We start from the raw sequence: 18,804 nt of genomic DNA, 5'->3' as shown, positions 1-18,804 counted from the left end.
TACTGTAGCCTACTCTCTACTGTCACTTGGTACAGCGCCATTTGTTCTGTTCTGTCCTAATAAAAACCCAGAGGATTTTTTATTTTTGTTGGAATAGAAACACCATAATATTAAGCAAATTTATTAAGCAAAATTTCTGTCCCATATACTATGTTCTTACAAAAAATGTTTTAAAGTCTTTAGTACAGCCAGTATTGAAGGCTATCTAATGCTTCTCAAATATGCCTTCTGGTGGTCGAACGAGCACTAACTAGCACTAATGGTACCCATGGTTGGCACTTAAATAACGTGTCATAGAATTCTGCGGCACCATGCAAGCTGTGCCTCAGTACACTGCAACTGTAGCTGACCTGCTGTTTACAGCGTCAATAGACGCTTGAATGAAGATGTGTTTTTTTACAAAGGTCCCCCTGTTTGTAATTGTCACCACCAGGCTGGAAAGAGGAAGAGAGGGAAATGAAACAAACGGAACGTGGGAATGCAACGGCCGCTCTGATTTTCAATTCACAACACACTGTTTGACCTTTGTGTTGCTGAATCAATGTGTCCGCTTCTAAATTGCACCATTCATTTTAAAAAGTAAGGAATTGTTAGCAGTCGATCTAATCTCCAGGTACATTATTAAAGCAGAACAAACAAAACAATGAATAATGGATAATAACAACACTCTTTTTAATTACATTTGCTTTGAGTGTGTTTATTTCTGTATTGATGTATTTGGGGTGTTTTTCCTGTGGACTGTGTATTGGGATAATTTTTGAGAGAATACACTTTCACACTTGACTACACATGGCAGGCACACATACACACACTTGGCACACAAACACATGCACACACACACACACTTGGCACACATTCACAGGTCATTTGCATAGGAATAGAGGCTCCCATACAGTACCCATCACCGAAGCACAATGGGCAGGCAGGAAATGAGTAATGAGTAAGGCAGGGGAACCAGTCGAACCCCCCGCTGAGTTCTCTCCTCCTTCTCTGTTGTAAACAACAAAAATGCATTCTAAATGGCAAGCTATTCCCAACATAGTGCACTACCTTCGACCAATCCCTTTGGTCACTGGTCAAAAGTAGTGCACTACGTAGGGAATAGGAAACTCTTTGAATGCAGCCTAAATGCCAAACCTCAGAGGTCGATTTGCGGAAATCGGTGATGCCATCACGTTTTATTAAAACACTGTGTGTTTACACTACTGACTTCCTGTTTCTAGCATGTGCTACGTCGCAGTAGCAGTAGAGCGGCACTTCCCAGTTTCTCCCCCGAAAAGTTACTTATCACAAAAATGTCTGTCAAGTCCGTACGGTTTGAGCAAGAATCTATTTGGACCCCACTATCGAAAGTTGAGACTCACAAACACGGACATTTCGGCTTCAAGGGACTTTTCTGAAGGTAACACATTACCGGGATGTAAAAATGATTGGAAGTGAATTGGGCATTTCCACATCAAAGGTATACGGTATAAATAAATACATTTTGAGCTTTCTTATATCTCTCATATATAGGACAGACACTTCAAAACATTCCGCCTTTTGATTTCCTTTTTGACTATCTGTGCTAGCTAAGGAGACAAGAACAAACAAACTAGGATAAAATGATCCACAGAGACAACAGAGAACGATGGGGGGACACAGAGAGAGAGGACCCTCTTCCCTAACCACTATGTCCCTCCACTATCGTAAACAGTAACACCACTAGCTAACACAGGGACATGTTGACAGGGCCATCCACTATATAAAAAGAGAGAGTAATGAAAAGAAAGAAAGAGATAAAAATAATTCAGATCAATGAACAGAATGTTGAGAAAGCTGGTATAGTAGTAACCTCATTTTAACACGCACAACCTGAGCTAAAGAGGCTAAGGCAACAGAAAGACTGGTGGAAAGAAAGGGTTACACCAGTAGCCTATGTCTGCGGTATCTAAACTGGGCCATACATGCGGTGAAGACAAGTGTTGTGAATGTGAGCAGTGGTGGCTTTGGAGCGCCTGCTTGGGTTGAGTGATGGGATCGTCTCTGAATGATAGCGGGGCTGGATATAATGAGAAACGGACCAAGTCCCAAATGGCACACTATTCCCTATATAGTGCGCTACTTTTGACCAGGTCCCTTAGGGTCTAGTGAAAAGTAGTGCACTATTTAGGGATTAGGGTGTCATTAGGGATGCACAGAGGGAAATGGCCCAGTCGCATTGACTTGGCCCAGATCTTATGATTTATCAGGTTATTTGGTAAGCATTTGGGCAGCCAGGCAAGGTAATGGTGTTTGCATTGAGCTCTGGAGTGATACACCTGGATGTATTGTTGAGGGAACATCCCCTGAACATTGGCATGGATGGTTCGGACTAACACACCCCCGCCCCCTGACAAGGATGGTACAGGTTCATTTGTTTGTTTTGTGTTATTATGCGAATGGTGCATTGGTTGAAATCGACATGCAGTTATTCAGGGCATGATCGAAGAATGCATCGTCCTTATTGGTTATAAATGTCTTAATTTATAGGCTTTCTTTGGTTAATGCCCTGGGTATTACCTCTGCTAGCCTGAGAGTGGGTGGATGCAGATGGAGAAATGTTAGCAAGGAGTAATGTTGTCTCTGTCAAGTTATACAATCAACCATCATATTCTAAATGCACTTCTCCATACCCGCTCCCTTCCATTAACCTGGTTCAGTTAGAGCCGAAACTGAACAAGTGTGCTCGCATACTCCTTTAAAAGGCCTAGATAAAAGCGGCAATAGTTTGTCCATTTTGAGACACCGTACGCTTCCTCAAAAAAGTCCAGATTAATCTAAAATAACTAAAGAAATCTGTCATTAATTATAACATTTTTGCCGAGGACATCTTAGTTGCACAATTTTACATATAACTAATATGCTTGGTACAGTATTTCTCAATGAAAAAATGTGCATGAAAACGAGGCGTCTCTCGTTGAATGACAACAGACATTATTGAAGAATCCCTACTGTTGACCAATCACAGACAAAGGGGCGAAGACTTTAGCTCCGAACTTCGGCTTGCCTCCATAAAACATTTTGTGTGCCCGGAACAGCTGAAAAAAAACATCACCGAAGTCAAAAACGAACTAAAACATCGCAAAACCTCATCATAATATATGCACAAACTCTTCTGAACTGTTTTGGCTGGGAAGCATGTGGACACCTTTAGGAGATGTGACTAAGGTGTGATTATGGTTCAGCCTTAAGGGGACCGTAAGAGAATAAACAGGTTCTACTAATTAACCTTAACAACCTAAGCAAAGCCAAAAAAAGAGTACAAACAAGGGAAGGACCCTCAGGCTTTCTGTCGAGAGAAAGTGTGTACATGTACACACTTTGTAAAGGAGGATTACTCTGTAAAAGGGGAATTACTGTGTATGCTACATGCTGCCACATACTTCTCAACATCCCCCAGTTTCTTTGCTGAATCCTCTTTTATCAAAATATATTTTCAAGACAAAGACTAGACAGACACTCCCAGTCGAGCCAAAGATCAGGTTTTCTGAATGAGAATCTAGAAGGTCCTATGTTTCTTCTGTCAGTAGGAGGAGGCGAGGAGATTGGTGAAACAAGAACAGCCAGCCAAGCACTCTTTACCCAGCGGTTTGGCTCATTACTAAAAACCTTGTGACAGAGTAGTGTCCTGTCCAGGTGGTGTTCATCAAACTGCAGAAACAAGTGATAGGCTCTTGCCCTATGGGCCGTTCTGGCTCGTACTACGCTACTTACTGACTTGAGGACAAGGAAATCTAAACCCTACCCAGTAGCCCATTCGTTGGGTTTCCATGCTCTCACAGGTATATGAACAAAAACTGAAAGAAAGACACACAAAAAAGTAAAGAGTTATATTTGGGTCGGCTACTCTATTCCCAATGCACCAAGTGGGATTTAGTGATACATTTAGCCAAGAAGAGGGGCTAGAGAATAATAGCATGGAGAGCGATACTGTGAGGGAGTGACTCTCTCGGTCTGTGTCCGTGCCTGCGTCCCAAATGGCACCCTAATTCCCTATGTAGTGCACACTACTTTTGACCAGTGCCTTGGTCAAATGTAGTGCACTACATAGGAAATAGGATGCCATTTGGGATGTCGCCCATGTCCTCTTAATAAAATAAATTCAGAGCGTGACAACATTGTGTCAAGGCGAAGGGAAAGAAGGGAAACTGTGAAACAACCTGTCGCCGACAGTGACACACATTAGCAGCCTTTAAGGGCCTCTTCTTTGGTTTGTACCAGGACAATGTACCTACCCCCCCCCCCCCCCCCCCCCCGCCCCAACTTGCCCGTGGCTGACATTCTCATATCTCACTTTTAATTGCCCCCCCCTGAGGGCATTTTCTGGGTTGCCGTGGAAGCCTGGGTTGCCGTGGCTCAATGGGTGCGATAGGGTACTGTCTCTCTGTGTCGCTCATCTTCTCTCGTTAGGAGACTAAAGAAACAAAGAGAGAGAGAGAAAGATAGAGAGAGGCACACAGAGAGAGGAGAGCTGGGGAGAGAGAGAGCGGGAGCGAGAGAAGGAGGGAGAGAGAGAGACAGAGAGAGAAAGAGGGAACGTGGAAGAAGAGAAAAAGCAAGAGGAGGATGAGTAGTACTGCTGTTCATAGGTCAGTTTTGCCTGCATGGCTCCAGACTATACACGAAATGCCCCTGAAGCCATTTAGTGTAGTTACATATAAAACACTAGAAAAGCTATTAGTCTGCTACATCCAATATGAAGGATAAGTTTATATGTCTCGCTGTGTCCCTGTCTTTATCTATGAGTCCCTGTGTTCGATACGAGCAATATATATATTTAATAGCTAATTGTTATGAGTTGAAATGTTATTTCATGCAATTCTATGAGCCTAGAATCCTTGAGCCCACTCTCCAAATTGCAGACACATTCATCTTGCTAACCCTGCACGAAACACAATGCAGAAGTATTATAGCCACGTGTAGTGACTCCAGATAATTGGTGACAGGCAATTTAAAGCTTTTTTTATGGTTGCAATTAAATGGCGCAAAAAATGGATGCAAGGAGAAAGAGGGAGTAGAGGCAGAAAATCAAGCAGTGTCAGGGTTGTTGTAAACACTTTCTCTTAACTGTGAGGATATAATTGCGTTGTCATGTTCTATTACACAGGTTCATTATGACGCTGACACCTACTGGGGCTGTGTACCAAGAAAAGAGAGGAGAGCTACTCCACACACACACACACACAAACACACAAACACACGTACACACAGATGTGGAGAAAACTAAGCTCTGGATGTAACTGACTTACTGCTACTGGTCCACTGTTGATGAATAATTAAGGGGTCAGAGAGCTGTGGTAGTGTCCCAAATGGCACCCTATTCCTTACATAGTGCACTACTATTGTATCCTCCCAATTTAAAGTAGTGCCCTGCATACACTCTTAAAAATAAAGGTGCAAGTAGGAACCGCATTAGGTTCTTGAGAGCGATGTCTTAGGGGAACCATTTTAGGGTCTCTGAAGAAGATTTCCTTGTCCTGATGTGGCCTGAAACTCAAGGTTTTCAGGCCACATCAAGCCTGCATGTCACATTATGCTGGTTTGCAAAGTGATGTGTAAGTCATATTCTAATCCAGCCAGAGATGGCATATCCAATGTTTTAATTCACCCACAACCTGCTTTCAGAATGACGGCCAGGGTTGGGAACACTAAGATATGAGACTAACTTCAACATCCAAACTGGAACAACCGTTTCATTAAGTGCAATATGTCCAAGCAACAGATTTGAATAGTTTGTAAAAATTGTATTTATATTTCATTAGCATGAGATACATTAATCCGTCAATGTAGATGTAAAAATGTTGATATTGAAACATTTTACACGAGTTAACACTGGCCATAGATGTGTGCTATGAAAGGGATACAGCTGAAGGCTTCCACATTTCAAGAACCTTTCAGAATTCATAAGAACCGTAGATGCCACATCAAGAACCCCAAATTTAACTCAAAGGCTTCTTTATTGGGCAAGAGTTCTCCCACGGAACCATAAGAGCTGAGGAAAAACAATTTAAGAACCTTTATTTTTTTTCAGTGTAGGGAATAGGGTACCATTTGGGACAACATTGATTCCAGGGCATGACAAAATGTGATCAGCGGTGCGAGCACTCCTCAGGGACAGCAGGCAGGGCCTTTCCATACAGTCAGTCAGGCATTAGCTTCCAGCCTTCCACAGTGACATTATAAAGAAATATATTGAAAGGACTGACTGTCTGCCTCCCACCACAGCAGAGCAGCGTGTGTGCTTGCTTATGTGTGTGCGTGTGTTGAGAAGCTGAAGACTGGAGGTATTAGAAGGCTCTGAGAAGCAACCCCGGAGACCGCATGGTATTTCCAACCACACTGCTGAGTCCTATAGCAAATCAATAGCTCCCAGTCCCCCACGCTCCCTCACCATGGTCAATTAAGGAAATTCATAAAGTCAAGCGTGTGAGGACTTGGAAAGAGAAGGAGTGAAATAGAAGAGAGGAAGTAAAGGAGAAAAAAAATACTTTTAGCTAAAAATGTAGTTGAAACAGCTATCCAAGTGAGAGTTACTAAGAGAGAGAATGTGAGTGGGTTGTGGGTTCGGGTACTCTATGGTTCCGTCCCAAATGGCACCCTGTTTCCTACATAGTGCACTACTTTTGAAAAGAGCCCTATTAGTTGACTATGGGATCTCGTCAAAGGGAACACACTATATTTGAGACAGGCCGTCACTCTCACCTGCTTCGTCGGCCCAGAGAGAGCCTGTTGTGACCTATGGGTTCTTATTCCCCCTGCTGAGGCATGCAAAGGACACATTCAAAGTGACTAGCATCACAAGCATCTGGAAATCCCCCATGACAATGCATATCAGCTGAAGCGCATGCAGCAGGCATAGAGGAGAGGAGCTTTGGCATGGGGTATAATAAACTGCTAGGCATGGGGGAAAAGAGAAAGGAGGACCTAACCCCTCAGCTTTTCCCATTTGCGTTTTGCCTCATAAGGGGAAAGCAGGGTTGAAAGCAGGTAGGGAGGGAGGGCAGGGAGAGAGGCCTTGGCTTGGATGGCTAAAAGGATAGAGAGAAGACAGGTAGGGTAATGGATGGGCTAGACACACACAAACTCTCACCCACACACATAGCTCCTCTCATAACTGTCCTGCTGACGCTGCTCTGACAGGAGCACTCCCTCCATCTCTCTCTTTCTCTCCATCCTCTCAAACTCTCCCTACTAGTCCCTGACCCACCCTCTCCCCCTTTCAACAATTGTCTCTACCTCCTTCTCCCTCTCTCTTTCTCCATCTCTCTCCCTCTATCTCTCTCTCTGCCCAACCTACCATGGCCCTCCCTCTCTCTACCTCTCTCTGAGCCTCTCCCGCCATCTCTCCCACTCTCAATGTGTCTCGACTGGTCTGTCTCTCCCTCTCTTTCTCTTGCTCAATCTCTCCCCACTTTCTGCATGCAGTTCAAAGCTCTTAATTCAGCAGAATGGCCAGAGATGTTTTCCTTTATGTCCTGTGAGAAAAGCAGAGCTGCCATACAGCATTCTGCATCTCTCTATCTGAGCGGAGCATGTGTGTGTCCCTAATGCACCCTATTCCCTATAGAGTGCACTACTTTTGACCAGTAAAAGTATGGGTCCTGCTCAAAAGTTGTGAACTAGGATGTCATTTAAGACATAGTCTGTGTGTGATAGTGACAGTGGTGCTGCTAGTTCCCAATGCGCCCACTGATAACCCAGCGCCCAGACCCCAGCGGTACCACATCATTGGCCTGGATAGCACCCAGACAGGAATAATGAGCATAGAATAAGAAGTCATGCCCTTTTTCATCTCTCCATCTTGTTCCATTTTCTCCCCCCATGTTTGTCTAATGGAGAGAGAGAGAGAGAGAGAGAGAGAGAGAGAGAGAGAGAGAGAGAGAGAGAGAGAGAGAGAGAGAGAGAGAGAGCAGAGAGAGAGAGAGAGAGAGAGAGAGAGAGAGAGAGAGAGAGAGAGAGAGAGAGAGAGAGAGAGAGAGAGAGAGAGAGAGAGAGAGAGCAGAGTGAGAGAAAGAGAGAACATGGGGGAGAGTGTGTGTGGCACTGTATGCTCTGTGCTTTCATTGTGTGGTTTGCAAACCACCATTTTGCTTAGTATCTTTACAATGATCTGAAGGTAATAAACTCAGATTGACATTGCTCAGGGTCTCCATTGACAGCCTGCTTGCTCTGATAACATAGTGTGACCAAACAGATTTTTTCAAGAGATACAATCTGAGCATGTAGACCTGTTAGTCTTTTAAAAGTTTATTCAGTTTAGTATACATACAGTACCAATCAAAAGTTTAAACACACCTACTCATTCAAGGGTTTCCTTTATTCTTACTATTTTCTACAATGTATAATAATAGTGAAGACATCAAAACTCTGAAATTACACATGGAATCAAATGATAGTTCCACTAAGCGCAAGCCCGATGTACATGTAGCCCTTTGTAGCTGTGTCAATGTGTGGATGGAGAAGTAGACTCATTATATTGAGTCATATTCCTTTAAAGGGGCAATCTGAAATCGAATTTCTGAGAGAGAGAGAGAAAGAGAGAGAGAGGTAACAGCATTCCCTCCCCAATATGACCCCCGAGACGAAACTACAACAAAACAACAATAAATGTGTCACAATTCCTGCAGCTCTGTTGCATGCTGGGTCTGTGCATTGTCAATGGTAGGCTTCTAGGGGACTCCTATGGTAGCTACACCTACAGCTCATCCCTTAGCGGTAGTACTGTAGATTACTTTATCACTGACCTCAACCCAGAGTCTCTCAGAGTGTTCACAGTCAGCCCATTGGCACCCCTATCAGATCACAGCAACATTACAGTCTACTTGAACAGAGCAATACTCTGTCATAAGTCATCAAAGCCAATGGAACTGCATAATTTTAAGAAATGCTATAGATGGAAGGAAAGTCATGTAGAAAACAATTGGGGAACAACAAATTCAATCCCTTTTAGACAACTTCATGGATAAAACTTTCACATAATTAGTGAAGGTGTAAACTTGGCAGTAAAAAGCCTAAACAATATATTTGAGCTTTCAGCTTCCCAATCAAATCTAAAAAATGTAAAGCAGACAAGCTAAGAAAATTTACAACAATGACAAATGGTTTGATGAAGAATGTAAAAAACAAAACAATTTATTGAGAAAGCTAAAAAACATTGAGATCCAGAAAACCTGAGCCTATGCCTTCACTATGGTGAATCACGAAAACAATACAGAAATGCACGAAGGAAAAAGAAGGAAGAGCATGTCAGAAATCAGCTCAGTGTAACTGAAGAATCCATAGTCTAACCACTTCTGGGAAAATTGGAACACTAAACAAACAACAACAGACTTATCTATCCAAAACGGATAAACCACTTCTCCAGTCTTTTTGACTCTATAACAAAGAACAAACAGTAAACATATACATGATCAATTTCAAATCTTAGAATCAGCTATTAACGACTACCAGAACCCACTGGATTCTCTAATTACACTGAATTAACTACAGGACAAAATACAAACCCTGATAAATGATAACATCTTGTGTGTTACAAGATGATGATGACAGAGAAGGCTGCCTCACTTCTAGTCCTTAGGAAACTTTGCAGTATTTTGTTTTTTAATGTATTATTTCTAACATTGTTAGCCCAGAAAATCTTAAGTGTTATTACATAAAGCTGGGAAGATCTATAGATAGAGTCGCAATTCAACGGCTCAGACATGAGAGATGAGACCAGGGTCTACAGACAATCATGGACTACAAAAGGAAAAACAGCCCTGGGACTCAACTCCGCCCTGTGCAATTGGGTCCTGGACTTCCTGACGGGCAGCCCCTAGGCGGTGAAGGTAGGAAACAACATCTCTACTTCGCTGATCCTCAACACTGGGGCCCCACAAGGGTGCATACTAAGCCCCCTCCTGTACTCCCTGTTCACCCATGACTGGGTGGCCATGCACGCCTCCAACTCAATCATCAAGTTTGCAGATGACCCAACAGTAGTAGGCTTGATTACCAACAACTACGAGACAGCCTACAGAGAGGAGGTGAGGGCACTCGGAGTGTGGTGTCAGGAAAACAACCTCTTACTCAACGTCAACAAAACAATGGAGATGATCGTGGACTTCAGGAAAAAGCAGAGGGAGCACCCCCCATCCATATTGACGGGACAGCAGTGAAGGTGGAAAGGTTTAAATTCCTAGGCGTACACATCACGGACAAACTGAAATGGTCCACCCACACAGACAGTCTGATGAAGAAGGCACAACAGCACCTCTTCAACCTCAAGAGGCTGAAGAAATTTGGCTTGTCACCTAAAACCCTCAGAAACTTTTAGAGATGCACAATTGAGAGCATCCTGTCAGGATGTATCACCGCCTGGTACGGCAACTCCACCGCCCACAACTGCAAGTATCTCGAGAGGGTGGTGCGGTCTGCGCAATGCATCACCGGGGGCAAACTACCTGCCCTCCAGAACACCATCCAGAAGGCGAGGTCAGTACAGATGTACCAAAGCTGGGACTGAGAGACTGAAAAACAGCTTCTATCTCAAGGCTGTCAGACTGTTAAACAGCCATCACTAACACAGAGAGGCTGCTGCCTACATACAGACTTGAAATCATTGGCCACTTTAATAAATGGATCACTAGTCGCATTAATAATGCCACTTTATTAATGTTGACATATCTTTCATTACTCATGTATGTATGTACTGTTTTTTCTACCATCTATTGCATCTTGCCTATGGTACTCTGTCATTGCTCATCCACATATTTATATGTATATATTCGTATTCCATTCCTTTACTTAGATCTGTGTGTATTAGGTAGTTGTTGTGGAATTGTTAGATTACATGTTAGATATTGCTACACTGTCGAAGGTCAAGCATTTCGCTACACACGCAATAACATCTGCTAATGTGTATGTGACCAATAACAATTTATTTGATGTTAAAATATACATATCACACATTCCAATTGGCTATGCTTAAGCTCTTTAACGTCATCCTCAGATCTGGCATCTTCCCCAATATTTGGAACTAAGGACTGATCACCCAAATCCACAAACTGCCGCAATAACAACAGTGGGATATGCGTCAACAGTAACTTTGGGAAAATCATCTGCATTATCATTAACAGCAGACTAAAATACTGACCACATATTCACCCTGCACACCTAAATTGACAAAAAAAGGTTGTTGTCACATGCTCTGTTGATTTCAAAAAAGCTTATGATTATATTTGGCATGAGGGTCTATTATACAAATTGATGGGAAGTGGTGTTGGAGGAAAAACATATGACGTTATAAAATCCATGTACACAAACAACAAGTGTGCAGTTAAAATGTGCAAAAAAACACATGCTTTCCACAGGATCATGAGGTGAGACAAGGATGCAGCTTGAGCCATACCCTCTTCAACATATATATAAATTAATTGGTCAGGACACTAGAACGGTCTGCAGCACCCGGCCTCACCCTGCTAGAATTTGAAGTCAAATGTCTAGTGTTTGCTGATTTATCTGGTCCTTCTGTCCCCAACCAATGATGGCCTACAGCAGCACCTAGATCTTCTGTACAGATTCTGTCAGACCTGGGCCCTGAAAGTGAATTTCAGTCAAAAAGTCAAAAATAATGGGGTACCAAAAAAGGTCCAGTTGCCAGGACCACAAATGACTATTCTCGTCCTGCTTTAAATGACGTGGAGCTTATAAAGCCTTCATAAACACTACATAAATGTGTTGCAAATCATCTATAACCATATGTCATAGTCTGTAAAGGGTTCATAAATGTAGTATAACTGTGTGACATAACTACCAATGTCAAACGTGACATAACCCACTAGGTCGAATATGACAAAACCTGTGCTTTATAAAGGGTGGTGTGCCGGGACCACCCATACGTTAAAGAAAACATGCAACCATGACTGTACGTTGCTTTGTATTAAAGTGTTTGCTAAATTGTATATATTACTCTAAAATATTTATAGGATGGCTAAACCTCTTTCCCTCTTGGCTGCATTGCCAATATTGAACCTGACCTCAACTTTCCCCCGCTCTGAAGTACAGTCATTTACAGCAAAAAAACACTAGTTGGACCTTTTTGCAATCTGTTTTTATTTTTGACCTAATTATGTTTGTTTTTTTCCAAATTCAAGTTCTCTCTGTTTTGTTTTTCCGGGTTTCCAATCCCCCCCCAATTCTGGTTTCCCCCAGTTTTTTCACATTTTTTTATAGAAAAACAGCAACATTTGATTTTCTGTGTTCACAAAAATGGATAAACCACATCAGGGAGTGACTTTTCAGTTCAGGGGAAAATCTTAGAAACGTATTGTAGTTGCCCTAATTCAGTGTACATGTCCTGCACAGTTTTTTGGATAGTGGTGTTTCTGTATCACAGTAAGCACACATGCGCACATAAGTTCGCAAATCAAATGCCCGCTTGTGGGGCTACTGGACAGCAAAAAATCAAACAGGTTAATCTTTATTTATTGTCATTTAAATTAATTTGTAGTAGTGTAGTGTTGACCTAGATAACTTAGCTACTTCAGTCGTTATTTAAAATAATTTCACAACATTTGCTAGCTAGCTAATAACATTTTGCTAGCTAGCAGGGTCAGCTAAATAAAAATTCCCCTAGATACAGCCACGTCTCATAGTCACGTCATGAGATTTGTAAATGAAAGAGGAATATAATAACACGAGTCAAATTGAGTTTCCCATTTCACTATTTAGAGCATTTCTGGCGCAGCACTGAAAGGCCCTTATCCAGATGGTTGGACAAAGGCATTTATTAACAGATCTGCTGTAACAGCGTTCTTCGTTTGTAGAAAGAGAGTCGGACCGAAATGCAGCGTGGTGGTTACTCATGACTTTAATGAAAATAGTGACACATGAAATAACTATACAAAATACAAAAACAACAAACGGAACGTGAAACCTAATTACAGCCTATCTGGTGAAACTACACAAAGACAGGAACAATCACCCACGAAATACACAGTGAAACCCAGGCTACCTAAATACGGTTCCCCATCAGAGACAACAAGAATCACCTGACTCTGATTGAGAACCGCCTCAGGCAGCCACGCCTATACTAGACACACCCCTAATCAACCACAATCCCAATGCCTACAAAACCCCCAATACGACAATACAATAAACCCATGTCACACCCTGGCCTGAACAAATAATTAAAGAAAACACAAAATACTAAGACCAAGGCGTGACACCTGCTAACTTTCTTTGTTGTTTCATTTAAGGTTAGAACCAACATGCAGTACCTACAGCAGGCAGAGAGGCAAAAAACATTAGTACGCCAGCTCAGGGACAAGCTACACTATTCACAGCCCTTTGTAATGTTCATTGTAATTGCATTGCTGGACTTTCTGAAACATAATGTTTTCACAATGCAAATACATTTACACAAACAGATCCCACAGAGCCCGAGGACAGCAACACAATTAGACTCAACCAAATCATGAGAAAACAAAAAGATAATTACTTGACACATTGGAAATAGTTAACAAAAAACCTGCTATTTGGCCCAAAAAAGAGAGTAAACAGTGGCAGAATACCTGACCACTGTGACTGACCCAAAATTAAGGAAAGCTTAGACTATGTACAGACTCAGTGACCATGGCCTTGCTATTGAGAAAGGCCACCGTAGGCAGACCTGGCTCTCAAAGGAAGACAGGCTATATGCACACTGCCCACAAAAAGAGGTGGAAACTGAGCTGCATTTCCTAACCTCCTGCCGAATGTATGACCAAATTAGAGACACACATTTCCCTCAGATTACACAGACCCACAAAGAATTCACATTTCTATTGGGTGAAATACCACAATGTGCAATCACAGCAGCAAGATTTGCCACAAAAAAGGGGCAACCAGTGAAGTACTAACACAATTGTAAATACAACCCATATGTATTTATTTAAGTATTTGCACATAGTTACAACACTGTATATAGACATAATATGACATTTGAAATGTCTTTATTCATTTTGCAATGTTTACTTCTATTGTTTGTTTAATTTTTGCTTTGGTAATGTAAAGATATACACTGCTCAAAAGAATTAAGGGAACACTTAAACAACACAATGTAACTCCAAGTCAATCACACTTCTGTGAAATCAAACTGTCCACTTAGGAAGCAACACTGATTTACAATAAATTTCACATGCTGTTGTGCAAATGGAATAGACAACAGGTGGAAATTATAGGCAATTAGCAAGACACCCCCAATAAAGGAGTGGTTCTGCAGGTGGGGACCACAGACCGCTTCTCAGTTCCTATGCTTCCTGGCTGATGTTTTGGTCACTTTTGAATGCTGCCGGTGCTTTCATGTGGCTGGAGTGTGTCAGCAGTTCCTGCAAGAGGAAGGCATTGATGCTATGGACTGGCCCGCCCGTTCCCCAGACCTGAATCCAATTGAGCACATCTGGGACATCATATCTCGCTCCATCCACCAACGCCACGTTGAACCACAGACTGTCCAGGAGTTGGCGGTTGCTTTAGTCCAGATCTGGGATGAGATCCCTCAGGAGACCATCCGTCACCTCATCAGGAGCATGCCCAGGCGTTGTAGGGAGGTCATACAGGCACGTGGAGGCCACACACTACTGAGCCTCATATTGACTTGTTTTAAGGTTATTACATAAAAGTTGGATCAGCCTGTAGTGTGGTTTTACATTTTAATTTTGAGTGTGACTCCAAATCCAGACCTCCATGGGTTGATAAATTTGATTTCCATGGATAATTTGTGTGTGATTTTGTTGTCAGCACATTCAACTATGTAAAGAAAAAAGTATTTAATATGAATATTTAATTCATTCAGATCTAGGATGTGTTATTTTAGTGTTCCCTTTATTTTTTTTGAGCAGTGTGTTTCCCATGCCAAAAAAGCCCCTTGAATTGAATCGAATGGAGAGAGAGAGAGAGAGAGAGAGAGAGAGACACAGACAGACAGACAGACAGACAGACAGACAGACAGGGATTGTTGCACCAAATATCGTAGTAGTTAACTGTTCCAAGTATTCCCAGTACTAACATCCTGACTGTGTGTTCTATGTTCCAGATACTGGCTGGACCTGGGCCCCAATGACAGACTGACAGCCCGTGCTGCTACTGTGGACCTACACCCAGACCTGGAGGAGTGACCCAATGAAGAAACTTCTGACTAAAGTCCACTGACCACTTCACACTAACACCCAGAGGGAGTAGAACATCTAGCTGAGTGAAGCTGTATTTGGAGCTATTGGCCTGGCCATGTTGAGAGGAAGAACTGTACTTCTCCTGCTGGTCCTCTGGGCATACCTGTGTTCCCATGGGGACGGACTGCGAGCCCTGAGGAGGACTACAGGGGGGAGGCGGGGTGGCGCAGGGGTGGGGTTGACGCTGATGGGACAGGACGCTAATGGAGTGCCTCTGAGACGCTCCAAACGAGGATGGATGTGGAACCAGTTCTTCCTGCTGGAGGAGTACACAGGGATGGATCACCAGTATGTTGGCAAGGTACGGCGTGATGTTAAATGTCTCCGTTGTTTTCTATTCTTAATTTTTTGTCATTATTGTTCTCATCTCATTGTCTGAGTTCGACAGGATGAAAGGTGGGGACTTATATTATTATTCTGATATTGAATAATCAGTCTTCAGTCATAGCCAGCATTCCAGCCATAACACTTATTTTGAAATAGGATACACACCACATATTATCATTCTCAGATGGCCTAAAATGTACTTTGATTGAGATACAATACTTTCACTGGTAAAGCAAACTCCTCCATGTACTTCTCCCTAGATCTGTACCTAGAGGAAACTTCACCCCTGAGCACTGCCCCCAAGGCTGACTCGGATGTCGTGTTGTCTGATGTGTTCAGTGCTGACTGTCAGCTCTGTGGTGGCTCGGCCGATGTCCACTCCACTCATATCAAAACATCCTAAGGAGGTAGTGGACTAGTTCCCTACTGCCAAACACACAGGCTTCTTACGGCCATTATTTGTCCAACATAATCAAAACACAATGTCGACCTAGATAACATAACGGAGAGTAGGCCGACAGCAAAGTATATCCAATAAGAAATGCTTTACATAGCTAGATGAGAGAGTTGAGGAAGTCGATATCATTCTGTTTGTTTGCAACGTCGTACAACATACTGTAATTGAGAGATTGTGAATGTCAAGCATCCCAGCCAAGGTCAGGACAAGTGACGAGGAGTAAAGAGTTTCTTGTGAGGACTGGGATGTGTCCCAAATGGCAGCCTATTCTCTATATATTACATTACTGGTCGAAAGTAGTGCACTTTACAAGAATAGGGTGCCATTTGGGATGAAACACTGGATGAATAGGGTCTGGTTGCTTTGCATTCCTGTGGTGCAGTCGGTCTCTCCGTCCATCCAGAGAATAGAGCCATCCAAACCCAAATAAGATTCCACAACATAACATCGTCCCCAAGCGAGGCTTGACTTTCAGCTTTGCTTCTAAAACGATTACAGAGCTTGTGAAGGAACGAAGCGGAGGAGGAGGAGAAGAACAAATATGAGAACAAAAAAAGACAGAGAGAATAATTTTAAAAAGTAAAGAAAATACAAGACGGTTGAGATCAAAAGTCAACCACTGGAGTATAATCAAACCACTTTATCTCCTTTGAGCATTGATTGATGTTTCTGGCTCGTCCTTTAGCGTGTAAATGGCTAATAGACTGTGAGGGTATATGGATTATCAGAACATGGTTAGCACACAGGCAAGTGCACACACACACACACACACATTAAATACGCACACACTAGAGACACACAGACTCACGGCAACAACCCTTGAGCTACGGCGGGGCCGCGGCCTTAAGAGCCTTTCTACTGAAGATAGACACCATTAAGGTATCAAGCCATTGACGAGTGATTCACTTAATCAAGCCTCTCTGAGTGATGTGTGTTATTTCGCAAGGACACACAGATGCCGGGGCATTCTCCTCTATACTCTTAGAAATAAGGGTACAGTTAGGGTACAAAATGTACCCTGGGGTACAACAAATATTAAATACACATAATGTACCTTCAGAGGTACACATAATGATCTCACATGGTGCTGTTTGGTACCTTTTTAGGGTATATGTGCAGACAATTTAGTATAATGGTACATTTTTGTACCCAATATTTTTCATATAAAATGTACACTACAAGACCAAAGGTATGTGGATGCCTGCTCTTCAAACATCTCATTTCAAAATCATGGGCATTAATATGGAGTTATTCCCCCCTTTGCTGCTATAGTAGCCTCCACTCGTCTGGGAAGGCTTTCCACTAGATGTTGGAACATAGCTGCGGGGACTTGCTTCCATTTAGCCACAACAGCATCGTGAGGTCGGCACTGATGTTAGGCGAGTAGGCCTGGCTCGCAGTCGGCGTTATAATTCATCCCAAAGGTGTTTGATGGGGTTGAGATCAGGGCTCTGTGCAGCCCAGTCAAGTTCTTCCACAACGATCTCGACAAACCATTTCTGAATGGACCTTGCTTAGCGCACGGCGCATTGTCATGCCGAAACAGGAAAGGGACTTCCCCAAACTGTTTACACAAAATTGAAAGCACAGAATCGTCTAGAATGTCATTGTATGCTGTAGCATTAAGATTTCCTTTCAATGGAACTTAGGCACCTAGCCCGAATCATGAAAAACAGCCCCAGATCATTATTCCTCCTCCAAGAAACTTTACAGTTGGCACTATGCATTCGGGCAGGTAGCATTCTCCAAAACCCAGATTTGTCTGTCAGACTGCCAGATGGTGAACCATGATTTATCACTCCAGAGAACGTTTTCCACTGCTCTAGCCGACGCTTGGCATTGCACATGGTGATCTTAGGCTTATGTGCGCCTTCTCGGCCATGGAAACCCATTTCATGATGCTCCCGACAAAGAGTTATTTTGCTGACATTGCTTCCAGAGGCAGTTTGGAACTCGGTAGTGAGTGTTGCAACCGAGGACAGATGATTTTTACGTGCTTCAGCACTCAGCGGTCCAATTCAGTGAGCTTGTGTGGCATACAACTTCGCGGCTGAGACGTTGTTTCTCCTAGACGTTTCCACTTCACAAGAAGTGCACTTACAGTTGACCGGAATAGCTCTAGCAGGGCTGAAATTTGATGAACTGACTTGTTAGAAAGGTGGCATCCTATGACGGTGCCACGTTGAAAGTCACTGTGCTCTTCAATAAGGCCATTCTACTGCCAATGTTTGTCTATGGAGATTGCATAGCTGTGTGCTCGATTTCATATACCTGTCAGCAACGGGTGTGACTGAAATAGATTAATCTAAATGTATATATAGTGTAAAATCATCGCACACTACGGTGAAGTCACATTTCTGTTTTCCAGGGTACAAATGCATTTTGTGTAACCTCAATACCCACCATAAGGTACAATGATTAATTTGTGCCACTTATAAGGAACTAACGGCTTTGTCAAAGTAACCAAATTTCCATCCACAGTTTTAAGTGAACAAAGTAATTCCGTATACAACATTTATCACGACAGCTGCGATGGAAACAAAACGTGTTGGTACAACTTGATAAATGCTGCAATTTGTTTGTTCGACATGGGATATTTTTGTGTCTGTCAAATGTATTATACGAGAAATGGCAGTGGAAACGCCTTTATGTGCAAATATTATATAATATAATATAACATCATTTCAAAGTAAACTTGGAGTCGATGATATGGTCTGTTGTCCTGCCACTACAACTTTGTAAACTAGTTGTTGTTCCCTACACTCGCAATAGCACCTGCTGACCATGTGTATGTGACCAATACAATTT

At 42.6% G+C, this 18,804-nt stretch overlaps 1 protein-coding gene across 1 annotated transcript in view; it reads left to right on the top strand.

The window, feature by feature from the left end:
• LOC118374521 (cadherin-6-like) overlaps window positions 1–18,804 on the top strand; it is a 90,659-nt gene that overhangs the window by 33,138 nt on the left and 38,717 nt on the right. The window contains exon 2 of the mRNA XM_052506612.1: window positions 15,077–15,513. Coding sequence (XP_052362572.1) covers window positions 15,268–15,513 — 246 coding nt within the window. The 5' untranslated portion in view covers window positions 15,077–15,267. The remainder of the gene's footprint in view (window positions 1–15,076; window positions 15,514–18,804) is intronic.

Source organism: Oncorhynchus keta, chromosome 4, assembly GCF_023373465.1.
Source record: "Oncorhynchus keta strain PuntledgeMale-10-30-2019 chromosome 4, Oket_V2, whole genome shotgun sequence".
In the NCBI taxonomy this organism is placed as follows: Eukaryota; Metazoa; Chordata; class Actinopteri; order Salmoniformes; family Salmonidae; genus Oncorhynchus; species Oncorhynchus keta.
This window is presented reverse-complemented; position numbering and strand designations above follow the sequence as displayed.